Raw genomic sequence first — 25,163 nt, 5'->3', positions numbered from 1 at the left:
TTAATTATTAGGTATTATTAATTATTTTATGTCTAATGTTTTTTTCTTCAAATAATGTTTTAAATGACCAGGCGGAGAGCGATGAATGCATTTATTTTACAATGATTTGTTTTTACACGGTTGAACAACTGTACAACTGTAACGAGTGCGACAAATCATTTTCTCAAAACAACAATCCGATTAAACACCAGCGGACGCACACGGGCGAAAAACCGTACCAATATTTATAATGCGCGTGATTAGATGTTCTCTCAAAGTAGCAGTTTGACGAGATAATGACTCAAGCTAAACTTCTTGTCACATATACCACAGCGGTACGGGTTTTCCGCGGGCGACTGGTCAAACTGCTACATTGAGAGAACATCTTAACACACACACACGTTACATTGGTACGGCTTTTCGCCCGTGTGCGTCCGCTGGTGTTTACTCGGATCGTTGTTTTGAAAAAACGACTTATCGCACACGTCACAGTTGTACGGGTTTTCAGAGGCAGAACTAGGGGGGTAAAGCCGGGGATTGATCCCCGGGCGTAATTTTTTTATTGGCCTTTATTTAATTTTTGATGTTAAAAGTTAAAAAAACTATTTTTATTTCACATAATTTATTTAAGATTTGGTGATATATATTATAATAACGTACAGAGAGACTAATAATAAAAATTAAAACGAACGTAAATATGTTATAAATAATAAATATAAATATAATAAAAAAATATATTTTGTAATCGATTATAGTACAAAATTAATCTCATTTATATTACTTAATAGTTATGTCGTTGTCATGTAAAATAAATTATTATTTTATTTTGTCATGGTCATTGTATTACGTTGTCATCTTTTTGTAATAAAATTCGGGATTTACCATTTTGGTTATCGATCTGGACATCATTCTAGTGAACGGTAAGATTATGATTAGATCCGTTTAAGTATACGTAGTATACTTGTATACTGGTATAGGTATATACTAATACTATAATAATTAAGATTCTGAGTGAAACTAGACGTGTATTGATGCTCAGTGGCGTCAATACCGGGTAGGTAAGATGGGCAACCGCCACGGGCCCACAACTGACGAGAGGCCCTAGTCTAAACAATATAATACTCTATTTTATATTAAATTCCAAATCCAAATTTCACAATAGAATAAAAAATATAAAAATGATATTATTTTGATATATATTTTTTTAAGTGTGTAAACTGTACAACTATCATGCATTTTAAATATCAGATTTCTATTTTAACATTTTTTTTTTCAATAAAAAGGTTCTTTTATTTAATTAAATAAGTTTGTTATTATTATACTAATTTTAATAGTTAGCAAATGATTGTATAAAAATCAGAATAACTTTTATTTAGTTTAATTATTGTAACATAAGTAGGTACCTATATAATACGATTCTATGAGTAAGAACTAGGTAGCTTGATATTTTTAACTTTGTTAGTTAACATTATTATGTGTGTCAATAAGTATGTAGTATTTTTGCCATTTGAATTCCATTTATTAAAAAACAATTGTAGGGAAGGATATTTCAGTCTTGGTCTATGTTTGGGCGTAATTTTAATATTTTTCCCGGGCGTAAAAAATCTAAGTTGCGGGTTTTCACCCATGTACGTCAGAAGGTGACTAATCAGAGTATAATAGTATATGCTTCTTTGAGAGAAGTACTTATCGTACACGTTACACTGATACACAGCTTTTCACCTGTGTGCGTCCGCTGGTGTTTAATCAGATTGTTGTTTTGAGAAAACGACTTAGGTATCGTACACGTCACGGTTGTACGGTTTTTCACCGGCGCGTGTGCGTCCGCAGTAGGCTGGTCAAAGCGCTTCTTCGACGGAACAATTTATCGCACACGTAATAGTCGTACGGTTGTTCGTCCACGTCCGTTCGTTCATCCTCCGGTGACTGGTTAAAGAGATGCTTCTTTGAGAGAAGTACTTACCGCACACGTCACAGTTATATGATTTTTCGCCGGTATGCATCCGCTGGTGTACCGTTATAGTAGGCTATTACTGATAAACCCCTTGTCGCACATACGTCGCATGGGTATGATTTTTTTTATCCGCGCACAGACGCGGGTGTACTGTCAACTCGCTGTTAGTGACAATCCTCGGATTACAAACGCCACGTAGATAGGGTTTCTATCTCGTTCCTGTCCGTTGTCAGATGACTGTTCTGAGTAAATATCTCTTACAATATTTTGTCACACGTATTTTTACAATTATACTGAATAATACGAGTATATGACAATTATAGGTTAACTAATTAAGTTATTGTGGAATATCGATTTTAGGTAGAACGAGAAGTTCTCGAGAACGTCAGATTTTTAATATGCAGCTTCCTAAAAAATATGCAAGTGCATAAAGTTCTGAGCCCTAGCTGCTCATTAGTTATTATCGATTATGACCGTTATGGGTATCGTTAAACCGACATAAAATTTAGTTTTGACTTCTGGTTTTTACTTTTTGCAGTCAATTGAACGAATATTTAAACGTTCATGTCACAAACGAATTACTCAAATTACCTAAGTACTGTAAACGTTAATTTAGAACTAAATTGGTTTTCAGAAGATATTATATATTTTTGTTGGTTATTACTGATTTCAATTAATGCTTTATAATGTATCTATCTACAACAAATTTTATTGCATTTCACATTTATCTCAATAATCATTATTGTAGTGCTAGTTATAATTACACTAGAGCTGCAGGAGTCGCCAACCTTTTCAAACAAGTGAGCTACGTTCAAAATTTTAAGTCCCGGTGGTCGACATCCAGGAGAATTTAGGTCTTTCTTTAGGAAGAGATTTGTTTGATGAGCAAAAAAATAAGGTCTAAGCTACAAAGAATAATTATTTGAGAATATTATAACTACGATATAATTATTATTATATCGAATAATTTTATCGATAGTCAAAATTGAATATCATCAGTACAGAAAATATTTGATATAATTATATATATACCGTCACCATCTCTACGACATAAACATATAGATATTTATAATCATTAGCAGGACTCAGATTTTATAGCACTAAAAATAGATTAAATATGCGCTATAATATGTCCTAAAAACATGAAAAATAGCAAAAATAAAAATGTTTTCTGTTTATAATTAAAAAAAACTTATATTTATAATAATTACTGTTCGATAGGCCAATACGCCAGACTATTTAAAAATATACTTTAATATGAACGAAAATATGGGTATATTTCATATGTATTAAAAATAAAAAATTATTAAAATAAATTAAATTTTTAAAATTTTCATACCACATAATATAAACTAAATTTATGAAAATACAAAATAAAGCTTTATATTATAAAAATTAGCAAACAATAGCACCAAAACTTGAAAAATAGCACTAAAAACCTAAAATACTTCAAATATGCAAAAAATAGCATTATAAAATTTCATATTTGGAGTCTCTGGTGCATAAAACAAATTTATAGTTCACTCTGCTATTTTTATCTGTATCCTATAATAATTAGCAAATGCTATAAAATTCGGATTTTATTCGGACCATTAGGAATATTTTTATAACATTTTAAAATTTACTACGCTTTTACACATTTTAACACAAACACAAAATGAACACAACAATTTTAAAAGTCAACGGTGCCAGACGCAATAAGAAGGCCCAAGGTACAGCTACAGAAACTACAATGACTGTTCTCGATCGGACGGCGCCCGAGGGTGGCTATACCGTGGCCAGAAAAATAAGGCGTCGCATGACCTGCAAGCTCGGCAGCGGCCGTGTCACTCCAGCGGACGTGACGGAGAAGACAGTCGAGTACTTGTGTCGCCGAAGCCGACCTGCGACAAGCCGCGTGCTCCGCGACGGTCCGCCGTTTCCAAGTTGCCAGCTACGATAACGTCCAAACTTACATGGAGTTGATAGACGCGAGGGAATTGCAGGATAAACTGCAGAAGCTCTCGAGTAAAACGAAAAGAACAAAACCGATTGACAGGACTTCAGAAAAACACGACCTTAGTGTCCAGCCTAAATACCACCATATCCGGTTAAAACGCAAGGCGAAACTAACGTCGGAGCAAAGGTCTGATAAGTCCGTTAACCGCCGTAACCGCGCGGTAATAATAGAAAGGTGGTCTAGTGCAATGTATCTCTCTACTGTACAGTATACAGGTGTCGTGTGAGTCACTATAACCGCCGGTATCGTATTTTTGAATTCAATGATTTATAATATCGTTTTATACGAAAAACCATATCTGAACAGTCAACCTATTATATTACCAAAGTATATAATATTATTTCATGATGTGTTTTTTTTTATTTTCCTGCAACCACTTGCAGCATTATGTCTGTATTAAATTTCTCTGGCGATTGGACGATAACGTTCAAACCTACATGGAGTTAATGGACGCGAGGGAGTTGCAGGAGAAACTGCAGAAGCGCTCGCGTAAAACGAAAAAAACAAAGCCGATTGACAGGACTTCAGAAAAACACGACCTTAGTGTCCAGCCTAAATACCACCATATCCGGTTAAAACGCAAGGCGAAACTAACGTCGGAGCAAAGGTCTGATAAGTCCGTTAACCGCCGCAACCGCGCGGTAATAATAGAAAGGTGGTCTAGTGCAATGTATCTCTCTACTGTACAGTATACAGGTGTCGTGTGAGTCACTATAACCGCCGGTATCGTATTTTTTAATTCAATGATTTATAATATCGTTTTGTACGAAAAACCATATCTGAACAGTCAACCTATTATATTACCAAAGTATATAATATTATTTCATGATGTGTTTTTTTTTATTTTCCTGCAACCACTCGCAGCATTATGGCTGTATTAAATTTCCCTGGTGGTTGGACGATAACGTTCAAACCTACATGGAGTTAATGGACGCGAGGGAGTTGCAGGAGAAACTGCAGAAGCGCTCGCGTAAAACGAAAAAAACAAAGCCGATTGACAGGACTTCAGAAAAACATGACCTTAGTGTCCAGCCTAAAGACCGCCATATCCGGTTAAAACGCAAGGCGAAACTCACGGCGGAGCAAAGGTCTGGTAAGTCTCCGTCAACCGTCGAAACCGCGCGGTAATAATAGAAAGGTGGTATAGTGCAATATATCTCTCTACTGTACAGTATACAGGTGTCGTATGAGTCACTATAACGGGTATCGTATTTTTGAATTCAATGATTTATTAATTTATTAATTATTATAATAGTATTTATTTATATCATATTATAATAATAATATATAATATATTATATTAATATTATATTGTTATTGACTTTTGACTTAATATCACCTTATTGTAAAACAATGTGAATAGGTTCATGGTTTAAATATAGCGGTGAAAGACATAAGCGCCAAAATGAGATAATAAAAATAAAGTCGTATCCGGTCGTATCGTACATAAGCGCCAAAATCCTAGGTACGTACAGTTGTGCTACGCCACGGTACATACACAGATATTAAATTTAGAACTATATAGTTCAAAAACTCCAAACGTTTAATCTTAATTGACAAATGTATTATCTGAATATCTGTTTACGATAGATTGTTATATAGACAGTGTGTGAGCACTGAGCAGTTTTGTGTTAAAACATATTGTTAGTACCTACTTCGTAAGCATTTTTGTAATTATTATTGAACATTTTTTTTATTATTTTATATAATATAATTTTTTATAAGTTAGCAATTTATAAATAACCTAACCTTTGGCGCTTATGTCATATATAGCCAAATATAGGCAATACCTTAAAGTTAATCTGCATATTTTAAAAATTGTCATTGTGTATATCTTACATATCCATTCTATATTAACGTAGACTCAGGAACTATTAGATCGATTTTTCACGGTTTGATTGCAAAATAGTTTGCATTGTCCGGAAAACGTTTATAGCCATATTGTAATTCTTCAATTGCGATTCTTAAAAAATGGTTTTTACGTAGCTATTAAAATAAATATAATAAATAAATATAAAAATAATTAGTCTTGATGATTTGTAGGTTACCTTGGTAACACAGATGAATAAAAACAATTATAAAATAATTATTATTAGAAATTAGTATTTAAATGAATATATATGTTTCGAATATAGATGCAATTTGTACCACATTAAAACACAACTATATCTATATATGGGCGCCTAATTTCGTCTGGAATTATTGTTTATACAATCAGGCTACACTATACCTATGTTTAGCATTAGACAACAATATCGATCATTGATGCATTTTTACGCGCAATAGGGAACATGCAGTTAATAAAATAAACAATAATATTCATAAAAGTTTTAACTCCCTACTAAAATATACTTGAACTTTGTCAATATTTAAATGTCTAATTCATAAAAATGTACATAAAACTTATGTGAAATCTTCCATTGATCTCGATTGAATGTTTAAGCTTTTAGACCCAGGGAAATAGTTTATCGACAATAATTGAAATAAATACCTAAAGTTACCTATATCTTTTATTTGAGTGAAAAATCTTGATAATTAGTACAAGGTTTCTCATAAGTTTTTCTTACCACAGTTAAAAATGATCGTAAATAGATTCATACTCTATAATCTCCATTTTTTTTTATAGGTTATAGGCGAAAATATATATGTTAGCATATATGTTTTTGCGAAAATTAGTTCAACCTACTGTACCTAGGTACTGTATTATTATTAACAGATGGCACCAGAAAAGTAGATTTATTATAACAACAAAAAATAATAATAATTAATATAAGACTAGAAGTCTAGAACCTCAAATATTATGTAGTGATTATTATTTATTTCACAATAAACAAAATTGTTTGGGGTGCACTTGGGTCCTGTGCCACGCGCTATTCTAGGATCATTCTTTACTACTCCAAAATTGCTATCGTTATATTCGTATAAAGCGGGGTGAGAAAAAAAGATGGTCACTACCATTTATCATATTACTCGTACTCAACATACCTAGTTTGATGATGATATTTATTATTTTATATTGCAATTAACAGACGGTTGTGATGCGGGATGTAAGATGCAGAACTAGCTCCACCAACTAAGATCCTTTGCACCGGCGTGTTTTCGTCCTGCGTTTTCTTTAACCGAAGATGGCGGTTTTTAAGCAGAACGATGAGATTGTGTTTTTCACTCTACAACGTTTTTAGTGGCATCGTGAGTACGCTTCCATCTTAAAAACTCGTATATTTAGTTTTTTAGGTGAAAACGGCAAAAAAATGAACAGGGGCCGTGGCTGGCCGTAACATAAAATTAATACAAATGAAAAAATTGTAGAGTACTCAACAAACAAAAACCAATAGGATTATGTTAAACATTTATAAGTTTACGAAATAAACCATATAAAATATAATTTTTTTATTATAATAATTAAATGTACGACAATATCATCCGATTGTATTGTGTCGCTAAAAAATTCCGGCCGAGCCCCACCGTGTGCATGATGTCTATGATTTGACAGGTTAGATATCTGTTATCTGATAGCATTGATTATAGAATAGACAGATAGCCCATACAATGTTAATATTTGGCGACTATACGTAGGATGCAGCCACTATGGAGCGCTAGTGTAGTCGGGATGCAAGGTGGTGGTACCCCGATCATAGATTTGTAGCATGGATCTACAGGGGGAGGGAGGTAGCTTGTCGCGCGGTGCCTATCTAAAAATAGAATAATAATAAGAAACTGAAATGCTAAAATCATTGGAAATAATAATTATTATCACTACTATCTTGTTAATCGTTCGCTGTGCACTAGCCCGCAACTCGCATTTTCTTGTTCTGTTTTCCGTAGTGTGTAGACTGTATAATTAAATTAATTACTAGTCACAAATTACGTATTTTAAAAAATATTAAAACATGTCTGGAAACAAGTGCCAATATTTAAATTGTGGCAAATCTAAAAAACAATTTCCAAATTTAAAAATGTATCGTTTTCCAAAAGATGAAAGAAAAGAAATATGGATAATAAATTCAGGTAAGGAAATAATTTTAAATTTTCATAAAGCATTAATTCGAATATTATTTTGTCGCTTCCTAATAAATAATTATTATTTTGATTTATTAAAAAGAAAATAGGTATCTAATATATGATAAGTGATTTATAAATTTTAAAATATATCATTTACCTACCTACAAATATTATTTGTTATTTTATTAACTTATTTTTGTAAATTTACACAGGAAACACAAGTTTGTTTTCTGTCGAACCAGATAAACTCCATAATAAGTACATTTGTCAAGAACATTTCCCACCTGAGAGCTTTATTCAAAATTTTACTCAAAATCGTTTAATAGATACTGCTATTCCCTATAATTATAAATCTGAGGCACAGCCATCTACATCATTAGGCTTTGACCAAAATGACAAATCTGAACAGGAGTATAATATTTTAAAGTCAACCCCAACTAAAACATATACACGCTCAAAATCAGACATGGTAGAGTTAGTTTTTCCAAGCCCCCCTTCAATGTTTTCTACTCCTCAAAAAATAAAAATAACAAATATAATAGACATGCCTAGTCAAAATTTAAAAAGGAAATCTGATTTGATTGAAATAGATACACCTAGAAAAATAAACCTAAGACAAAAATTAAAACTAAAAAACAAATTAATTCATAATAAAATATCTCACATTTCAAAATTAAAAAAAAGAGTTAATACTTTTAACACCCATAATAATGTTAAGAACTCAATAAATATGCATAACTTTCCATCAATTAATTCCAAGGCAATGGTAACAATGCAATTAAAAGATAGGCGTCGTCCATGGACATTAAATGAAAAAAATTTGGCTTTAAATTTATATTATAAATCGCCAACAGCATATACATTTTTACGTACACAAAAAGTCAATTTACCCGGGCCATCAACTATTCGTCGTTGGATTGGTCAATCAAAATTCTTACCAGGTTTTAGTAAATTATTTTTCAGTCATATACAAAAAAGATTTGAGTCATCTGATTATAAAGAAAAAGTTTGCACTGTTTGTTTTGATGAGATGTATATAAAAGAATTATAATTATTATTAGCATAATATAGTGTATATACTATGTAATTATTATAAATACAAAAATAATAATAATGTGTATATAGGGGGTGTATATATAGGAGAAGAGTGGACTGTATATTTAAGGTTGATTCAAATAAATGTATTTAATTACAAGATCGATGTTGAGTCAGGCCCTGTCGCCCTGATTTATGCAAGTGCAGATAGAGCACTTGCACTTGGCCCCCAATTTCTGGGGGCCCCCGGGCTCTGTAAGTTGTAGAAAATTAATTTTTTTAAATTAAATCCACAAAAATGTATTTTCTAAAATGTAATAGTACTAAAAGACTTTAGTATATTCTTATCATTAAGTTGTCATTTGTCAGTTGAATTTTGGTTATTTTTGTCATTCCATACCCCAGTGCTAATAAGTTACCATCACAAAATATTAAAATAATAACAATAGAAAATTGTTTGAACATCAGAAATATTTGATACCTATAACTAATTTAAACTCTTTTATGATAAAATGTAAATATAAATTGGTCATATTTAATTTAATTTTAATTTTATAGAATAAATTGTTAAATTAATATGTTATTTTCCATTTTTATAATTTTATGGAAGACTGAAATTAATTATTTTAAATTTAAATTTATGTAATAAAATCCTTAAGTATTTTTAATATTTTAATATAGTATAATTTTGTTATGTTATTTAATTAGTATTGTCTTTTCGTTGTCCTTAATTTACTAGACCAAGTAACTAAATTGTATTTATAGTACCTACATGAAATAATGTACAAATATTTTATGAGTTTTGAGATAGGTATTTTGGTATCTAACACTTTTAACATATAAATATTTTTTTTTATTATTTTCATCCCCCCCCCTCTCTATGTAGAATTTTTCTAGAACATTTTTTGACTTGAGGGCCCCCAAAAAAATTGTGCACTTGGCCATAATTTTATTAAATCAGGCCGTGTAGTTGAGTACGAGGTCCCTAAGATGTCAATAACAATGTTTAGTGGTATAGAAAAAGATTAGAACAAATTTATTGATGTTCCACAATTAATAAAATAATATGTTATAACCAATGTTAGTCAATTGTATAGCACATCACAACCCGATCGGCTAGATATAAAATATAAATATATGCCGTACCACATTGGTGACGAACAGAATAATAATAATAAACACAAGAAAACATTTATGTACGACCTGATAATAGCTGATGGCAGGCGTTGGTGATTACGGTGGCTGTTGTTGCCGTTGTCCCGGCGGCACATCGATGGAACATCGAACGTCGGTTGGATAACACGGCTCAACGACCGCGTATACGCATAGGCACAATTTGAGGGGGGCTTGGGTGTGCTTAGCACCCCCAATTTTGAAATTAGCACCAGCTAATTGTTTCACGTTAATTTAGATTTTAATAGTAACAGGTATCCATAATCTCAAGATAACATTATAAAAAAAGATATAGAGGAGCTTCAACACCTTCAGTTTTTTCATTGAAATTGCGCGCTTACGTATACGTACTGCGTACGAGCGTACGGGGGTTTTATACAGCAACACTTGTATCGCGGACACAAGATTTACGGAGTTGAATTCGATTGACTGTATTCCGGTGTTAAATAGTAATACGGCCGAAAACAAGTCAACCGTCTTCGTTGAACAAACGGAAGCACTTGTCGCGCCGCGAGAATTCGGACGGGCGATGGCACGACGCGAAAAAAAGCTATTGGCTTGGCGCAAAAGCCAGAACAAAATCAAAATAATATAGATCGTGGATACGGGACGTGTGCGGCACGACGATGAGCGCGAGAGCTCGGATGCGCGTAAACCAAGCGCGGAATACGGCGATGGCGCAACGGTTTTGCGGCGACGAACGAAAACACATGGACTGCTTCGCAAGACGGACGGTAAAAGACTAAAAGACACGGCGGCGGCGGTGGCAGCATCAGCGGTCATCGGCTAGACCGCGACGGTACGGTCGGGAGGGACAAAGTTTACATGGAGCTGTGTCTGCTGTACATCGCCAGGGCGGCAACGTTATACGGCGCTGCAGGACTTGTCGCCGCACCAAATTCAAGTATTAAATGTGTATCCAACAAGCGATGACTACGTTAGCGACGACGACACGACGTATTGGTGGCTGCAAAGACGGTACGGGGTGAATTGCTTGGAATAAAAATGTGACCAGTGTCGGCTCAGCTGCTGTTTACGGACACTGTGCAGCCAGTGCAGGTGCCCGAGAACATCGGCGACAGGATACAGACAGCATTACCGCGACAGGACGACAGTATCAGAATATGTGCGGCGATGGCTGTCCGCAGACTAACTGTATCTGTTTTTCGTCCTCGATTCCCGCCGGCAGAGTCCTGCATCCGCCGTAATTTACTTTATATTATATCCGTCGTCGCAAACTATATACATTCGCTCGCAGTACCCGTACGTTAAGGTCAAAACGCACGTATAAATATAAACGTGCTCTTGAGTTGTGGCAACTATATCGGCCAAGGATGAAATTTTTATATAAATATATTATATCAATATGACCATTCAAATCATACAATTTTATTATTACGGCCCCCGTTACTTTTTGCCGTTTTTTCACCAAAAAAACTAAATATTCGTATTTTTAAGAGGGAGGGGTGCTCGCGATGCCCCTAAAAACGTTGTAGCGTGCCAAAGGGACCGTCGGACCATCTTTTTATATCAATAAAATAACGAAAATCCAAATATTTGATACTTATAAGGCCACTAAAAACAACTTTTTTTTGTAAAAAACGCGTATGTAAGTTGAAATATACAGTGTTTGAGTTTGTCCGGAAAATTCTGATACAACGCCATGAGTATGTATATAAACTTATTCAAATTTTGCCCGAGCGCATGCTGATGCCGGTGCAAATTAATGTGTTGACGTTTTAATTTTCTTTTATGAGTTCGACTTGAGGAATTATTCAACACACACTGTTTGTCCGATAAAAGTTACTATTTATTTAATAATTGAAACACCGTTATAAAATTATAATACTAAACTATACGGAATCGCTGTTCTGACACAGACAGCGATTGCGTTGTTACATGAATAATTAAAAAAAATATAATATACATTACGCTTACATGGCTAAAATGTCTTAGTATCTAGCCTACTCTTAATATTACAACCAAGGGTTCCCAACATTACTATTCATTAAAATATTACATTTACTGAGTTTAAAATTATCAACAGTTATACACGTATTACCTCGTTTTGTTTGGAAAACATTTTCGATTTTAACAACACGAATATTAAGAGTGTACTAACCAAAATTGAAAATACTAATACTAACCTAGTATGGTATGAGCTATAGGAACAGGGCCTCGATGTCACCATTGTGCAGGTACGTATAGAACATAGGGCCGGTATTTCATATTCGACTTAAGCTATAACTTAACCAGTTAACCATAAGCTAAGCTTAAATTAAAATATTCGAATTTCATTATACTTTTAACACTTAAATAACACTTAACGTGCTAAAAGTTTTACTTAAACTAAACCATACCTAATGTGAAGTTTATCTGTCATTTATGTTTTATTTTCTCAATAATAATCATTGTGTTGTGTGATTTTATAAGTAAAAATTGTTTCAAACCTATACTTTGTAGCTATTCAAGTTAAATTAATTAAATTGTGTTGTACTTGTAGGTATATTTTAATTTTAAAAATGAATGAAATTATACTTTACATACCTATCGGATTCATCACTTTCAAGTGACGATGAAGACATTGTTAACTTTATTGAACGATTGAATTGCCCAAGAAAAAAGCGAATTTATAGAAACCGATTAGATCATTTCAGTACCTGTTTGGGATGAGATTGAATTTTATAATCGGTTTCGTCTATCAAAACGTGTTGTGAATGTAATATTGATATTAATTAAGGATAAAATTCAATCTCCTACCATCAGGTATGCTAAAATTAAACGAAATTAAAAACTTAATACAAAGGAAAATGTATTTAGGTATATCTTAACTTTTCCCAGCATGCATTTTTTTGTTTCCAAGTTTGAGTATTAGACTTTTTACTTTCTAATTGATCCCAATACTTGGTCACAAGCGATTGTAATAAATCAACTTCAGTATGTGTGAAGTTTGAACTTCTTTTTTTCAAAATTTCATTCTACATATTTAAAAAAATTAAAATTAAATAAATAATTACATATATTATATTAAATGGTTATTATTTTATTTTCATATTATTTTATAGGAATCATTTTAGCCATTATTTGAATAAAATTGATTGAATGGTTAGTTAAAATTTGAAAATTACTAGATAGAAAAAATTATAAAATATTATTCCACGACTGAGAAATTAATTCTTTATCGTTTGCGTATTCGTAGTACCTACCTATTTAAACGCGTGCACCAGATATCACTTTTGAACGCGAGTCAATTACCAGTCGCGTTTTAAGTAAGAAACTTTGTACATTCAAAAATTCTTTTCACTACTAGTATTAAACTTTATACCACGATAATTAATCCTAGAACATTTCCAGGAATTCAACTATTACCTACTTTAGTTTTTTAATGTTATATTATACAATAATGATACATAATATAATATGAATGTTATATAAATAATATTTATACAAATAGTTATTTAAAATCTATTTTGATAATATTTATTTGTGGAACAACTATGTAAAATCATGAAAAAAAATTGAAAAAGTATAGCTTTTCTAAGGGTAACACTTAAACTAATTGATATACGGAATACAAATTAAACTGCACTTAAGAACTACACTTAAGTTTAGTAAAGCTATAGCTTAAGTCATATATATGAAATACCGGCCCATAGTGTTTTAAATATTTGATAATAATGTATAACCGAATAACCGTAATGTTGCCAATTAGTATTATCGCACCGGCCGATAAGGCCGTTTTGTAACAGATATATCTATTATATATTTGTATATATTATATTGTATATTTGTATTATACGTACGTATAATATAAGTATATAACTGTGGGTTTTTGGTCAGTTATCAATTATAAATAATTTTGTTCTGTACATAATCTACAAATTACAAATTAGTTTACACAGTTTAACTGAACATCTTATTACTCCGACGATAGCGTGTTTTGCCCGCCGATACGGTGCGTATGAACTTAACCAATGTAAAATAAAAGCGCGGGCGTACCGCGTACGATACGCGTCCATGTGAAACGAGCATAATCGGGCTTTCTAGTAATTAATTAGAAGTACTTTGTCTTAAATGTACTAAAAAAAATTTGGTCCAAACTGGTTGCATTTTTATTATAGTGACCTAAACGTCCCTGGCCCAAACGTGCCTCGCCCAAGTAAGTAACATGTGCACACAGCCGCGGATGTAATCCCGGCTCTACTCTCTAGGCCAGTGTTTCCCAACCTTTTTACATACCTCCATACACCACAGACTATTTGAATGTTCGAGGTCGCGGATCACCTCAATTTTCAAAAAAAACAAACTTGATAGTACACGAATACAATATTTCTTCAGTTAATTTTTTTGAGTAAAAACAAATAAATAAAAATCTTTGGCTCAATTGTGTTTTGTGGCTCTGCGTAACCCGCACATGGGTAGACACGTGCACGAACCACCTGTTGGGAAACACTGGCTTATATAGACGCACAGATGGCCGACATCCTATCAGTTAGTGTGTTAGCGTTAGCCGGCACTTCGTTTTTAATTTTTATGGTGATCGGTCGTGGACGTGGACTCACGATGTCGTGCCCGTGCGATCTGTTCTCATTGTAGATTTGTTGCTTGTATATCGTAAATCGTTTTACATAATATTATTATTTATTAATTTAATAAACGTATTTCACGGCCATTGCCCATTGTCCGTCGTCTTTTCACACTAATGTCTAGTCTGTGAAATATATAAATGTTGTTGTTTTCCATCGTTATTATACATCAGCTTTAAACGTCAATAATAATAATAATTTAATATAAATACTAAACGACTCGAGTTTGAACGACCATAATATTTTTATCAGAATAAGTGGTTGCACAATACCTTTGTAACTATGACTTGGAGTCCTCTTACATCTTCTCGAGTTCTGGAGTTTTTACCCCATGACACTTGGACTGAAGTACGTTAAAAGATTCCAACTGTCCAACATTCATATATTATCACAATTAATACTATTACCTATGTTATTTTCACATTCAATATTGTACATTTGTTTTAAGTAAACAATTTTTATAAACTTATCCAAGGAAATGTCCAATGTTTATCTATTTACATTTGTTCTTAAAATTATCGTATAAGTATACTTATTATTGATAATAAAATAAATTCAGTTTTTTTAATATATGTGTATATACCTAATAAATATTTGGTATTATACATTTATACAGGACAGGATGATATACAGAGCCTTTTCTTCTTCTTCATAATGACATTTTTCAAAATCTGATTTTTGGAATTTTTTTTAAATACCTAAATTCATATATTAATAGTTTTTACATTTGTATATATTTATCTAGACCATATATTTTAAAATTCTTGAGATTTTTTTTACAACTTAAGGTGTGTCCTATGGAAATACAAACTTCTATTTTTCAAATCACAACCTCCGACGAAAAAACGATTAGTAATTGAGTTATCTTTATTTATTTAACTTTGTATACATACTAAGGCTAATAAATAATTGGTCCATTTTAATGAGTTTTGGAGATATGAGGCTACGGTAATTTGAACATTTTAGTAATTTTTATTAATCAATCAATATTTATAATCGATAATGGTCCTATTATCCTTAATATAAACATTTTAATACCTAATTGAAAAACTATTTGTTTAAATTTTGTATGAGGTGCATAAAATGTTAAAAAAAATTGATGACTTAATAATTTACTATGAAAAATGGGGTTTCACTTGAAAAATAGAAGTTTGAATTTCCACAGGACACTCCTTAAGCAGCATCTAAGATCTCAAAATCTTGAAAAATTATAAAATGAGGCTGAGTATGTTTGGGGAATTATCTAATATATACTTGGTATGTAAAATAGGTAGGTATTTAAAATTGTTTGTGGATTCATTACTATACTAATTTTCTGTTAAATATGAGACGAGACTAATATTAAATTACTGTTATTTATTTATTTTAAATATACTTTTATAAACTAATATAAGTATTGTTTTATAAGTATATTAGGATTATATAGGTACCTACATTTTTTTTCTTTCAAAAGATTGAATAAACATAATAAATATTAATCATTAAAATTTGTTTCTTTTAAAATAGTACCATTAATTTAAAAAATAAAATTATATTAACTATATTTCTTTGAAGTTAAAATTATTTTATATCTGATTTTAGGTCATCTTAATTTCACTCGAACCAAATGAAAATGGTGTATATATAGCAACAACTGAAGATAAAAACAAAAAACAAATTGAAGATATGAATAATATATCAATACAGAGTTGTTTTTTTGAAAAAGTTAAAGAGTTTAAAGCTTTGGAAATTGTTGGTGTTAAAATAAATGACAATTGGTACCTAATTTAAAATATATAATTCAGGATCAAAAATAGTAAAGTTATAATATTACTATAATATTTGTTTTAGCTATTGTTACCTATATTAGCTTATTATAATATGAAATTTAAAACTTAATTTTTTATATAAATATAAATCTATGTTATTTTAGAACCAAAAAGAAAAATATTTTATGCAGTATTGTAAATAATTTTAATTATTTTATTTGCAATAATTTACTATTTTATAATATTATAATAATAATATTAATAATAATAATAAATATAATATTAATATTTACATTGCATTTTAAACTGTAGAAACAAAGGCTGCTATAATTTATTTATTTTGGTATCAATGTGAAATAATTTTTATAAAACTGAATAAGTTTAACCATTACTTACTATGTAATGTGTTTATTTCAAATGGCTGATTTTGTAATTACTTAGTATTTTTTTAGGCACAGGGGAAAAATGGTATGTTACAATGAACTTCAATTTCATGACACAAAAATTGAGTTAATCGATGTTGGTTGTTTTTATCAAACTAAATTAGACAATTTGTTTATTCTTCCATACTACTTTTTGTACGAACAATTGGTAAGTCTTATATACTGAATGTTATATTGTTATATTTTATAAAATGTTAAACTTAATTTTCTCAATAAATTTATTTTATTTTATATTTTCATATATATATATATACCTATATGGCTATATGGTATTATATATAACATAAACAGGTGTGCCTAAAGTGCAGACATATAGAACTATATCCTTTTTATACTTTGTTAGGTAATAGATGACTATAATACCTTAAAAGTTAGAAGCTAGAATCACAACCATCAAACTAGTGAAAAATATTAAAAACTGTATATACAATTATAACTGTATGCCCTTAATAAATATTCCATCAAATACTTTTATATTTCAGACTGCATCTGAATATAAATTATTATTATTATCTTTCATCGACATAAATATTTTAAAATAAAATACCTACCTATGTGTGTATGTAATGCTATGTTTGTATTTAATTTAAAATTATAAAAGATGAATTATTCCCATTGTATCTACTGTATTTATGACATGACTTGTATAAATCTTATGTATTTATAGATGATTGATACAAAACTATGATTATTATTCATATTCTTATTAAAATATGGAATTTAAAATCTAAAAGGAAATTGCTAATGATTAGATATTGTATAAATAAACATTTATTTAATCATATAATGATGTATAAAGTTTGAAATTAAATTTACTCGACGTTTTCACTAAATAGCCATTGATCTATGTTCAAAAAAATTGCAATATTACTAAATATATATATTTTTTTAATAACAAGATATTATTTTATTCTAGGCTCTACCAATTCAATTCCTGAATTTTATACCTAAGACATCAAAATTAACTATAAAACCAGATTTGTCTAATAGTGTAATTATGGCTTATAATACTTTTGATTAAGTAGTACTTTTTATAATGATTAATTAATATTATAATTATAGAAGCTGTTTGAAGGGGTCGTGCTTGTTGATGTTTTTTGTAATAATATTAAGTCGAGAAATAATGAAAATGGAAAAAACCAATTTGACACAAAAAATAAGTAAATATTAGTACTTAGTATGCATTTTATTACCAAGTTTCAGCTATATTTTTAGGATTAAACTTGTAATGATATAAACAACTTATGAGGAACCTTAAAATTGTCAAACTTTTTTACTTACAAAAGATTACCTTTTTTAATTTTATCCATCCTTTTAACCTCATAATTCGTTGCCACATTACCAAAAGTTAGTTATATATACTCGTATATATTTTTTTTATACATTATACATTAGGTATATTTTTACCTTTTATGATTTATTATTAATTGGAGATAGATGTTAAACCATTATTAAAGTTTTTTATTTGATTAAAATTTCTTAGTTTGGTACATATTTAATTAATTGATAGTAATATTTTAATGTTGGTTATAGATTTACAGAAATATTACTTTATAAAATCTTGGAACCTTGTAAACTAATAGTTTCAATGAGTATATTTGTCCTATATTATTTATTTATTATTTTACTCTTTTACTATTATTCATTTGTACAAATGCATTTAGTTATTCATTTAAAATGTTTATAATTTTTTTTTTTTATAGAGCTATTAGTTGTCCACTTGATTCAAATTTGAGTACTTTCGAGGATATTGTTATATCTAAGTAATATTTTTTAATATGTTATGTTAAAAATAGTTTTTACTTTAAATATTACATGTTAAATCCATATTTTTCAGAAAAGGTATCACTCATAATCTAGCTAGACAGGAAAAGCAAAAAAAAATTGCATTAAAAAATGGAGATTATTGTTGTATTCAATTTTTTCAAGATTTGTCTAATATTTATGTATGCAAAGTTATTAAAAATATTGCAAACAATAATTATATTATATGCGATGTTGATAATGTTTTATTGGGAACAACTCACAGTAAAGGTTAGATAACAAATTATATTTTTAATCTTTAAATTTTGAGAAATTGTACCATATATTTATTAACTATTTTTTTCATATTTATAATTTATATTATATAAAACACAATAAAATAGATCATAGGCGTATTTACGGGTCTTACCTGTCCTACACAGGCATGACCTGCGAAATTTGATCTAACTTACATTATAAATTGTGCTGCATAATATAATTTTTTTTTAATTTTCATCATGTGGACTTGTAGCTATTATATTTATAAGACTATAAAAATTGATAATTCTAGTGCAGTAACCCCATCCTCCTGGTTATGCCACTGTTGTGCACGACCTGCGAATGAGGCCTAGACACGCCTATGAAATAGATAGATACATAATATTAAAAAAATTTTTATAGATCAAACACTCAAAAAATATCCAATGGTGGGTGATATTGTCAAAGTTTTTTCATCCCTTAAAAAAAGTTATATTAGAGCAAAAATATTGAAAAAAAATAATGATACAAGTTATGACATTTTTTATATTGATTATGGAAATATTGAAACAATTATGTCTAATGAAGTATATGAATTGTCACAAGAATTATGCAAGGTATTTACATTTTTATAGTTTTAATTTTCAATAGTATACAGTATAATACAATTTACAGTTATTATTTTTATTTTGTATTTTTCTTACTAGTATTGTTCTATTGAAAAATAAACTAAGGTACCTATTGGGTACTTCAAATAATTAAACAATAATGTTATTTGTCTTTTGAACTGTAATATTATTAAAGTAGCATACATATTAAATAATTGTATTTCTTTAATTCTAGCCTGGTTTAGCTATTCAAGTCGGAATTAGTGATTTAATACCTGTCAAAAATAATTCAATGGAAATACACGAGAAAATAAAAAATGTATTTGAAATATTCATTAACACTAATAAACTATTCCAAATTGTAAGTAATATTCTTATAATATTATGATATAATAAACAAAAACATTTTTATTTTTTGAATTTATAATAGAATATAGGTAACATTTTTGTAAGATGTGTACTGATATTTTAATTATTCTTAAAATAAAAATAGTATTTTTATATTTATTATTCAACAACGCAGCTGCAAAATTTTATATAATGTCATAATTTATAAAATATATTTATAAAATTGTTATTTAGGAATTTGATGAAACTTCAGAAAACCATTTACAAAATTTGAAATTTAAAGAAATCGATAATGGATTTTATATTAATGATTTTGTAATGAATTGCTTAAAAGAATCGGAACCGTCAGGTAATAGTTGTGTAATATGTATAAATATAACACTAGTTTTAGCATTATAAAAAAAAAATTTACATTATTCGTTAATAATTGTTATACAATTATTGCAATTGCATATAATATTATGTTTAATCTATATAATATATTGTGTATTTAGAAATTGAGTATAAAAAACCATTGAATATAAATTCTAAAATAAACTATGACCATGATCATGATATTAAGCTTCAAAGAACATTAAATAATAATGATATTGTTTATTTAAGAAGTTTTCAATCAGATAATGTGGTTTATGTCATAAAAGATTTAAAACTATATAATGAAGTAATATTGAATACTACTCAAGACAAATGTAAGTTAACTTAAAATTGTTGTTGTTTATCTCCTCTTTTTCTTCACCATTTGCTCTCAGCTATATATGGGATCAGTCAGTCTTATACTTCTTAAGAGATCTGTCCCTTCTCATATTTTTTACTCACCTATTTTCGAGGCATTTATTATCTTGTTGTTCCATTTCTTCTTAGATTTTTTTTTTCATTCTATTTCTATTAATTTCCATAGTCACTATTTCTGAGTTATCTTTCCTCATAACATGACCGAACCATCTTAACCTATCCTCTCTCATTTTATATTAGTCCTATTCTCATTCCTTATTCTTTGTACCTTTTTAGTATAACTTGATATGTTTTATATCTACCTCTATAATTTCCCCCCTCTTTTACATCTTCATTGCCTTCAAATATGGTTACATAAAAACTTTTTCTTCAACCATATAGAATTTCCCTTTCCATTACATTTTATTAAAGAAACTTGTAAACCACCTTATGGCCTATGGGTAAGTTATCTAGCATCATCCATAATTAACTAGTAACTGGTATTCTATCATATCCTACCACTTTCTTCTTTTTAACGTTTTACTTAAAATGTTTTACCATATAAGTAAAAAAATATTTACATATGTAAATTTTAACTTTTATTTTAAGCAGCTACAGTACTCAAAAGAGATTTGATTTCCGGAGATATTGTTAAAGTTATTTCAGAAAATTGTACTTATCGAGCAAAAATAAAATTTATATTTAGTACAGACAATATAATGGTTTCTGTTATTAATATTGACACAGGTAGTCATCATTATGTTAGCTCCAACTCAATTTATGAGTTGTCAAAAGATTTGATCAAGGTTTGTGTTTAAACTTAATGCCATTTTATAAATTGAATTAATATTTTGTGTTATGTTTATATGGCAGATTCCCGGATTATCAATAAGACTTAAGGTTGATGGTCTTTATATAAAGAATGCTAGATTAAAAGATTTATTAACAATATATATCAAGAGTATTGAAAATATTCCTTTATATGTGGTATGTTTTTTCATTAAAGTAAACATATATATAACCAGTGGTATAGTTATAAGGGGGAAAGGGGACGCTTGCCCCTCAACTAAAATTCCTAACTACGCCACTATGTATAACTAACGGTAATAATGAGATTCAAATTGTAATTTGAAATACCTCAATACTCTATACTTTGTGTAGGCACAATATACATATAATTTTGACATTAAAAACAAATTTTATTATTATTTAGTGAACTTAATCAGTTTAATTTATGTTTTAGGAGCATGTTAGACATTTAAATAAACATCAAACTGTAAATTTAAAAAGAATAGACAATTCTGAAAATATTTTTACTGAGTTTTATAAAATTGCCAAGTGTAAATCATCATTTATATGTAACGGTGAGTCAAAGTTTTTATTTTAAAATTTTCAAATCAAATATTAAATATAACATGTAAATTTGTTTTTATTGTATTAGAAATATCAAATAATAATATTGACGATGAAGTAATTAATGAACCCAAAGAAAATTTGAAAATTAAAGAATTTGAAAATGCTAAATTAAAAAATGGAGATTATTGTATTATTTCCTTTTTTAAAGATTTTAAAAACATTTATGTATGTAAAGCTGTTAAAGATTGTAATGATAGCTTTTATACTAATCATGAGATGGATAGTTTGTTAAATCCTACAAACCACAGTAAAGGTTTGTAAATTAATTACATTAATAATAATCATTAAAAACTACTTAAATAGAATATACTGTGAAAAAAATAAAGAAGTATGGAACTTGTTCTGATATAAATCAGCTTTTGAGTGTACTATGATACCAGTGTAATAATAAATAAATTAAATTTCAATTTAATGATAAATAAGCATACAAAAATAATTCTGCGTGATGGAAATGGGTGAATCAGCTATTTCTAAGGATAGTTTACCTTATATTATATTTATATTATTATTATTTTTTGATAAATTAAGTTAAGCAATTTTTGGGTAAAACTGCTATCACACAAGTTATTAATAAATAGCAATGCACTGTAAAATGTTGTAGATAGATTTTTGATATAAATACTTTAAAATTACTTAAAAATAATGTCTCGAACATTGTACAATTTATAGAAAATATTGATAAAATAATAACAAAATTATTCAAATCTTTATCTTAATTCATAAATATATATTATGTATATTATTTTTATTACAACATATTAACTAAAATGGTTTGAAGAAATGTTGTCAACATTTGAATTTCAAATGATTACACAAATAAATATTGACTATATTTTTGATATATTTTAACCATTAATATTAAACAATTTCGGTAAAGCGATTTTATCTTTACTAAATTTGTTTTAAGACCAATATAACGGAGAAAGCAACAATGATTTTCACTCACACTGTACCTTCTGAGCCATAATCAAACCAATATTGAAACCTGATTAAAAAGTGATATAATGATGTTGCATTTAATAATGATATTAGTTGTATAACATGCTTACAGATTTGTAAACAATTCCAAATCCCTAAGTTTAATATCAATAGTATAATCGATATAAGAAAAACTTTGAGTTTGAATATTTATAATACATTTTTAAATATTAATAAATCTTTGGTTAATTTTAGATTGTGAGGTAAATGCAAAACCAGTTTTAGGAGATGTTGTTAAAGTTCTATCACCGACATACAATCATTTTTATAGAGCCAAAATTCTAAGCGCTGAAAGTGAAAATTGCTTTCGTGTTTCATATATTGACTATGGTGATATAGAAATCGCTGAGTTGTGTAATATATTTGAGCTTTCTGATAACTTAAAAAACATAGTAAGTTTTAATTGTGATCATAATAGTTTTTTTTTTTTTTACTTCTATATTTGTTATTCTACATATTCTACATGTTTCAGCCGGGAAATGCTGTACAAATTGGAATTGATATTTCACTTGATAAAATACCAAATGAAGAAATAATACAAATGTTTGACCAATTAGCTACACAGGAAACACAGTTATCAATTGTAAACAATTGAATTTAATATAAATATATATATATATATATATTTATTTTTATTAAAATCATATATTTCTTAATTTTTACAGGAGTATAATAAATATGACAAAAAAGGCTTAGAAAATTGTGTTTTAAAAGTTATTTCAAGTGGTCTTAATATTAAAAATGAAGTCTTAAAACTATTATCCAATCAGTCAACATCATCCTTATTAAAAAGTAATTATATTATAATTTTTTAATAGATATTCAAAATTAAAATATAAACTATTCATAAAATTTTACTTATAATCTTTTAGGTTAAATAAAAGTTGAAGAATCTATCCAAGGATCACCAAGTATTAAGTATTTTACCTAATGGAACACTAAACTACCAAAGTATCAATAAATATGAAATGGAGAAGACTGCATAATAAATTATGTAATTTTAATTATAAATTAATTGAAATAATTTAATCTTACGATTATAGTAGACTTATACAGGGTAAAAAAAAACATAAAATAAATAAACGTAAAGGGTGAGAATTATAGGTATTAGGATTTAATTTTTTTAATAATATGTAGTAGCAATTATGTAAGTTTTATTTTGGAACAATTCTATGTAGCTTCCAAGCTTTTTTTTCAAAATGTGTATTTTTGCATGCTTAATTTGATGGCATTTAAAAAAATAATCGCTCTAACTTACTTTGGAAGTTTTATTTAAAAACTTCAGTGATCGTGTTTTTAGTTTAAAATACCAATTTCTAAATCACAGTTTACTTATTGTACTTACTTTTTTTGTTATTGTTAATAAACCGTGTAAAACTCAACTATGAAGTTATTTTGATCATTTTCATAATATTATAAAAATAACTCAATACTCAAACTTTGATTTTTTTTTTTTATTATTTGTTGCGATATAACAAGGTAGTTTTTGGTTATACCAAAGCTAAATAACTCATTAATATAGATTTACCCAAAAACGTTCTAACATTATTTTATTAATAATATTATCTTAAAAAACTGTATTACAATATTATACCTTGATTGTAAATAGTACTTATACTCTGTCTAGTGAGAGAACACAGTAATTCTGCTCACCCTGCCATTGAGATCCTGTCTAGTAAATGACATATACTTTTTAAACATATTCATTTTGAAAAAAAAATTTTAAATAAGTATCTGAATACTTAAAAGTATTTAAAGTACTTTACAAAATTGTCAAGATCAGTATCACTATGCGGCAGGGTGTCGTGTAGAAGAATGAAGAATTGATTTTTATCAACATAAATAATTAAAACATAATTAACATAATTAAAACATAAATAGTTGATTATTTCTAATATTGTTTATTATTCATTCATTTATGTTTTTGCAAAAACCTAATTACATTTTCTATCACTTACAATAACAGACAATACCTACTCTATTCCAAGGTTCATGAAATAGTGAATCTCTATATCTTCACGATCATACATAATATATATATGACCTATTCTGATACTTGATGGCCGTGTAAAAATGTATTGCAATTTAAAGGTTATTATTATAAATAAAGAAGTCTTGTTCCATGTACAATAATATTAAAACAACAAATATTCATAAAAATATTAAATGCAAATTAAAAAAA

General features: G+C 28.7%; 1 protein-coding gene across 4 annotated transcripts; it reads left to right on the top strand.

Moving 5' to 3' along the window:
- Positions 1-7,711: 7,711 nt before the first annotated feature.
- LOC132931636 (uncharacterized) lies at positions 7,712-24,363 on the top strand. Of its 4 annotated transcripts, none has more exons than XM_060997529.1 (19): positions 7,712-7,940; positions 16,310-16,485; positions 16,929-17,067; positions 17,836-17,910; positions 17,982-18,079; positions 18,623-18,682; positions 18,757-18,953; positions 19,344-19,537; positions 19,764-19,889; positions 20,111-20,225; positions 20,371-20,565; positions 21,197-21,393; positions 21,461-21,574; positions 21,831-21,951; positions 22,029-22,256; positions 23,177-23,373; positions 23,454-23,564; positions 23,647-23,773; positions 23,854-24,363. In XM_060997529.1, the coding sequence occupies exons 2-19, from the start codon at positions 16,394-16,396 to the stop codon at positions 23,856-23,858; spliced, it is 2,391 nt and encodes a 796-aa protein (XP_060853512.1). In that variant the 5' UTR covers positions 7,712-7,940; positions 16,310-16,393; the 3' UTR covers positions 23,859-24,363. The 4 variants fall into 4 exon arrangements, with proteins under 4 accessions (XP_060853512.1, XP_060853513.1, XP_060853511.1 ...); XM_060997530.1 differs by lacking the exon at positions 7,712-7,940 and adding an exon at positions 14,058-14,301; XM_060997528.1 differs by lacking the exon at positions 7,712-7,940 and adding an exon at positions 14,628-15,076 and having other exon boundaries at positions 21,200-21,393.
- The last annotated feature ends 800 nt before the right edge of the window (positions 24,364-25,163 follow it).

Source organism: Rhopalosiphum padi, chromosome 1 (assembly GCF_020882245.1).
Source record: "Rhopalosiphum padi isolate XX-2018 chromosome 1, ASM2088224v1, whole genome shotgun sequence".
Lineage (NCBI taxonomy): Eukaryota > Metazoa > Arthropoda > Insecta > Hemiptera > Aphididae > Rhopalosiphum > Rhopalosiphum padi.
Note: the sequence above shows the minus strand (reverse complement) of the source record. Positions and strands in the feature narration are given on the sequence as shown.

Excerpts from the sequence above, each read along its gene's own strand:
- LOC132931636 (XM_060997527.1), top strand. The coding sequence starts at position 15,011 with ATGACTTGGAGTCCTCTTACATCTTCTCGAGTTCTGGAGTTTTTACCC. Across the intron at positions 19,890-20,110 it reads CTAATAAACTATTCCAAATT|GAATTTGATGAAACTTCAGA; the intron begins GTAAGTAATATT and ends ATTGTTATTTAG. Across the intron at positions 20,226-20,370 it reads AAAAGAATCGGAACCGTCAG|AAATTGAGTATAAAAAACCA; the intron begins GTAATAGTTGTG and ends TTGTGTATTTAG.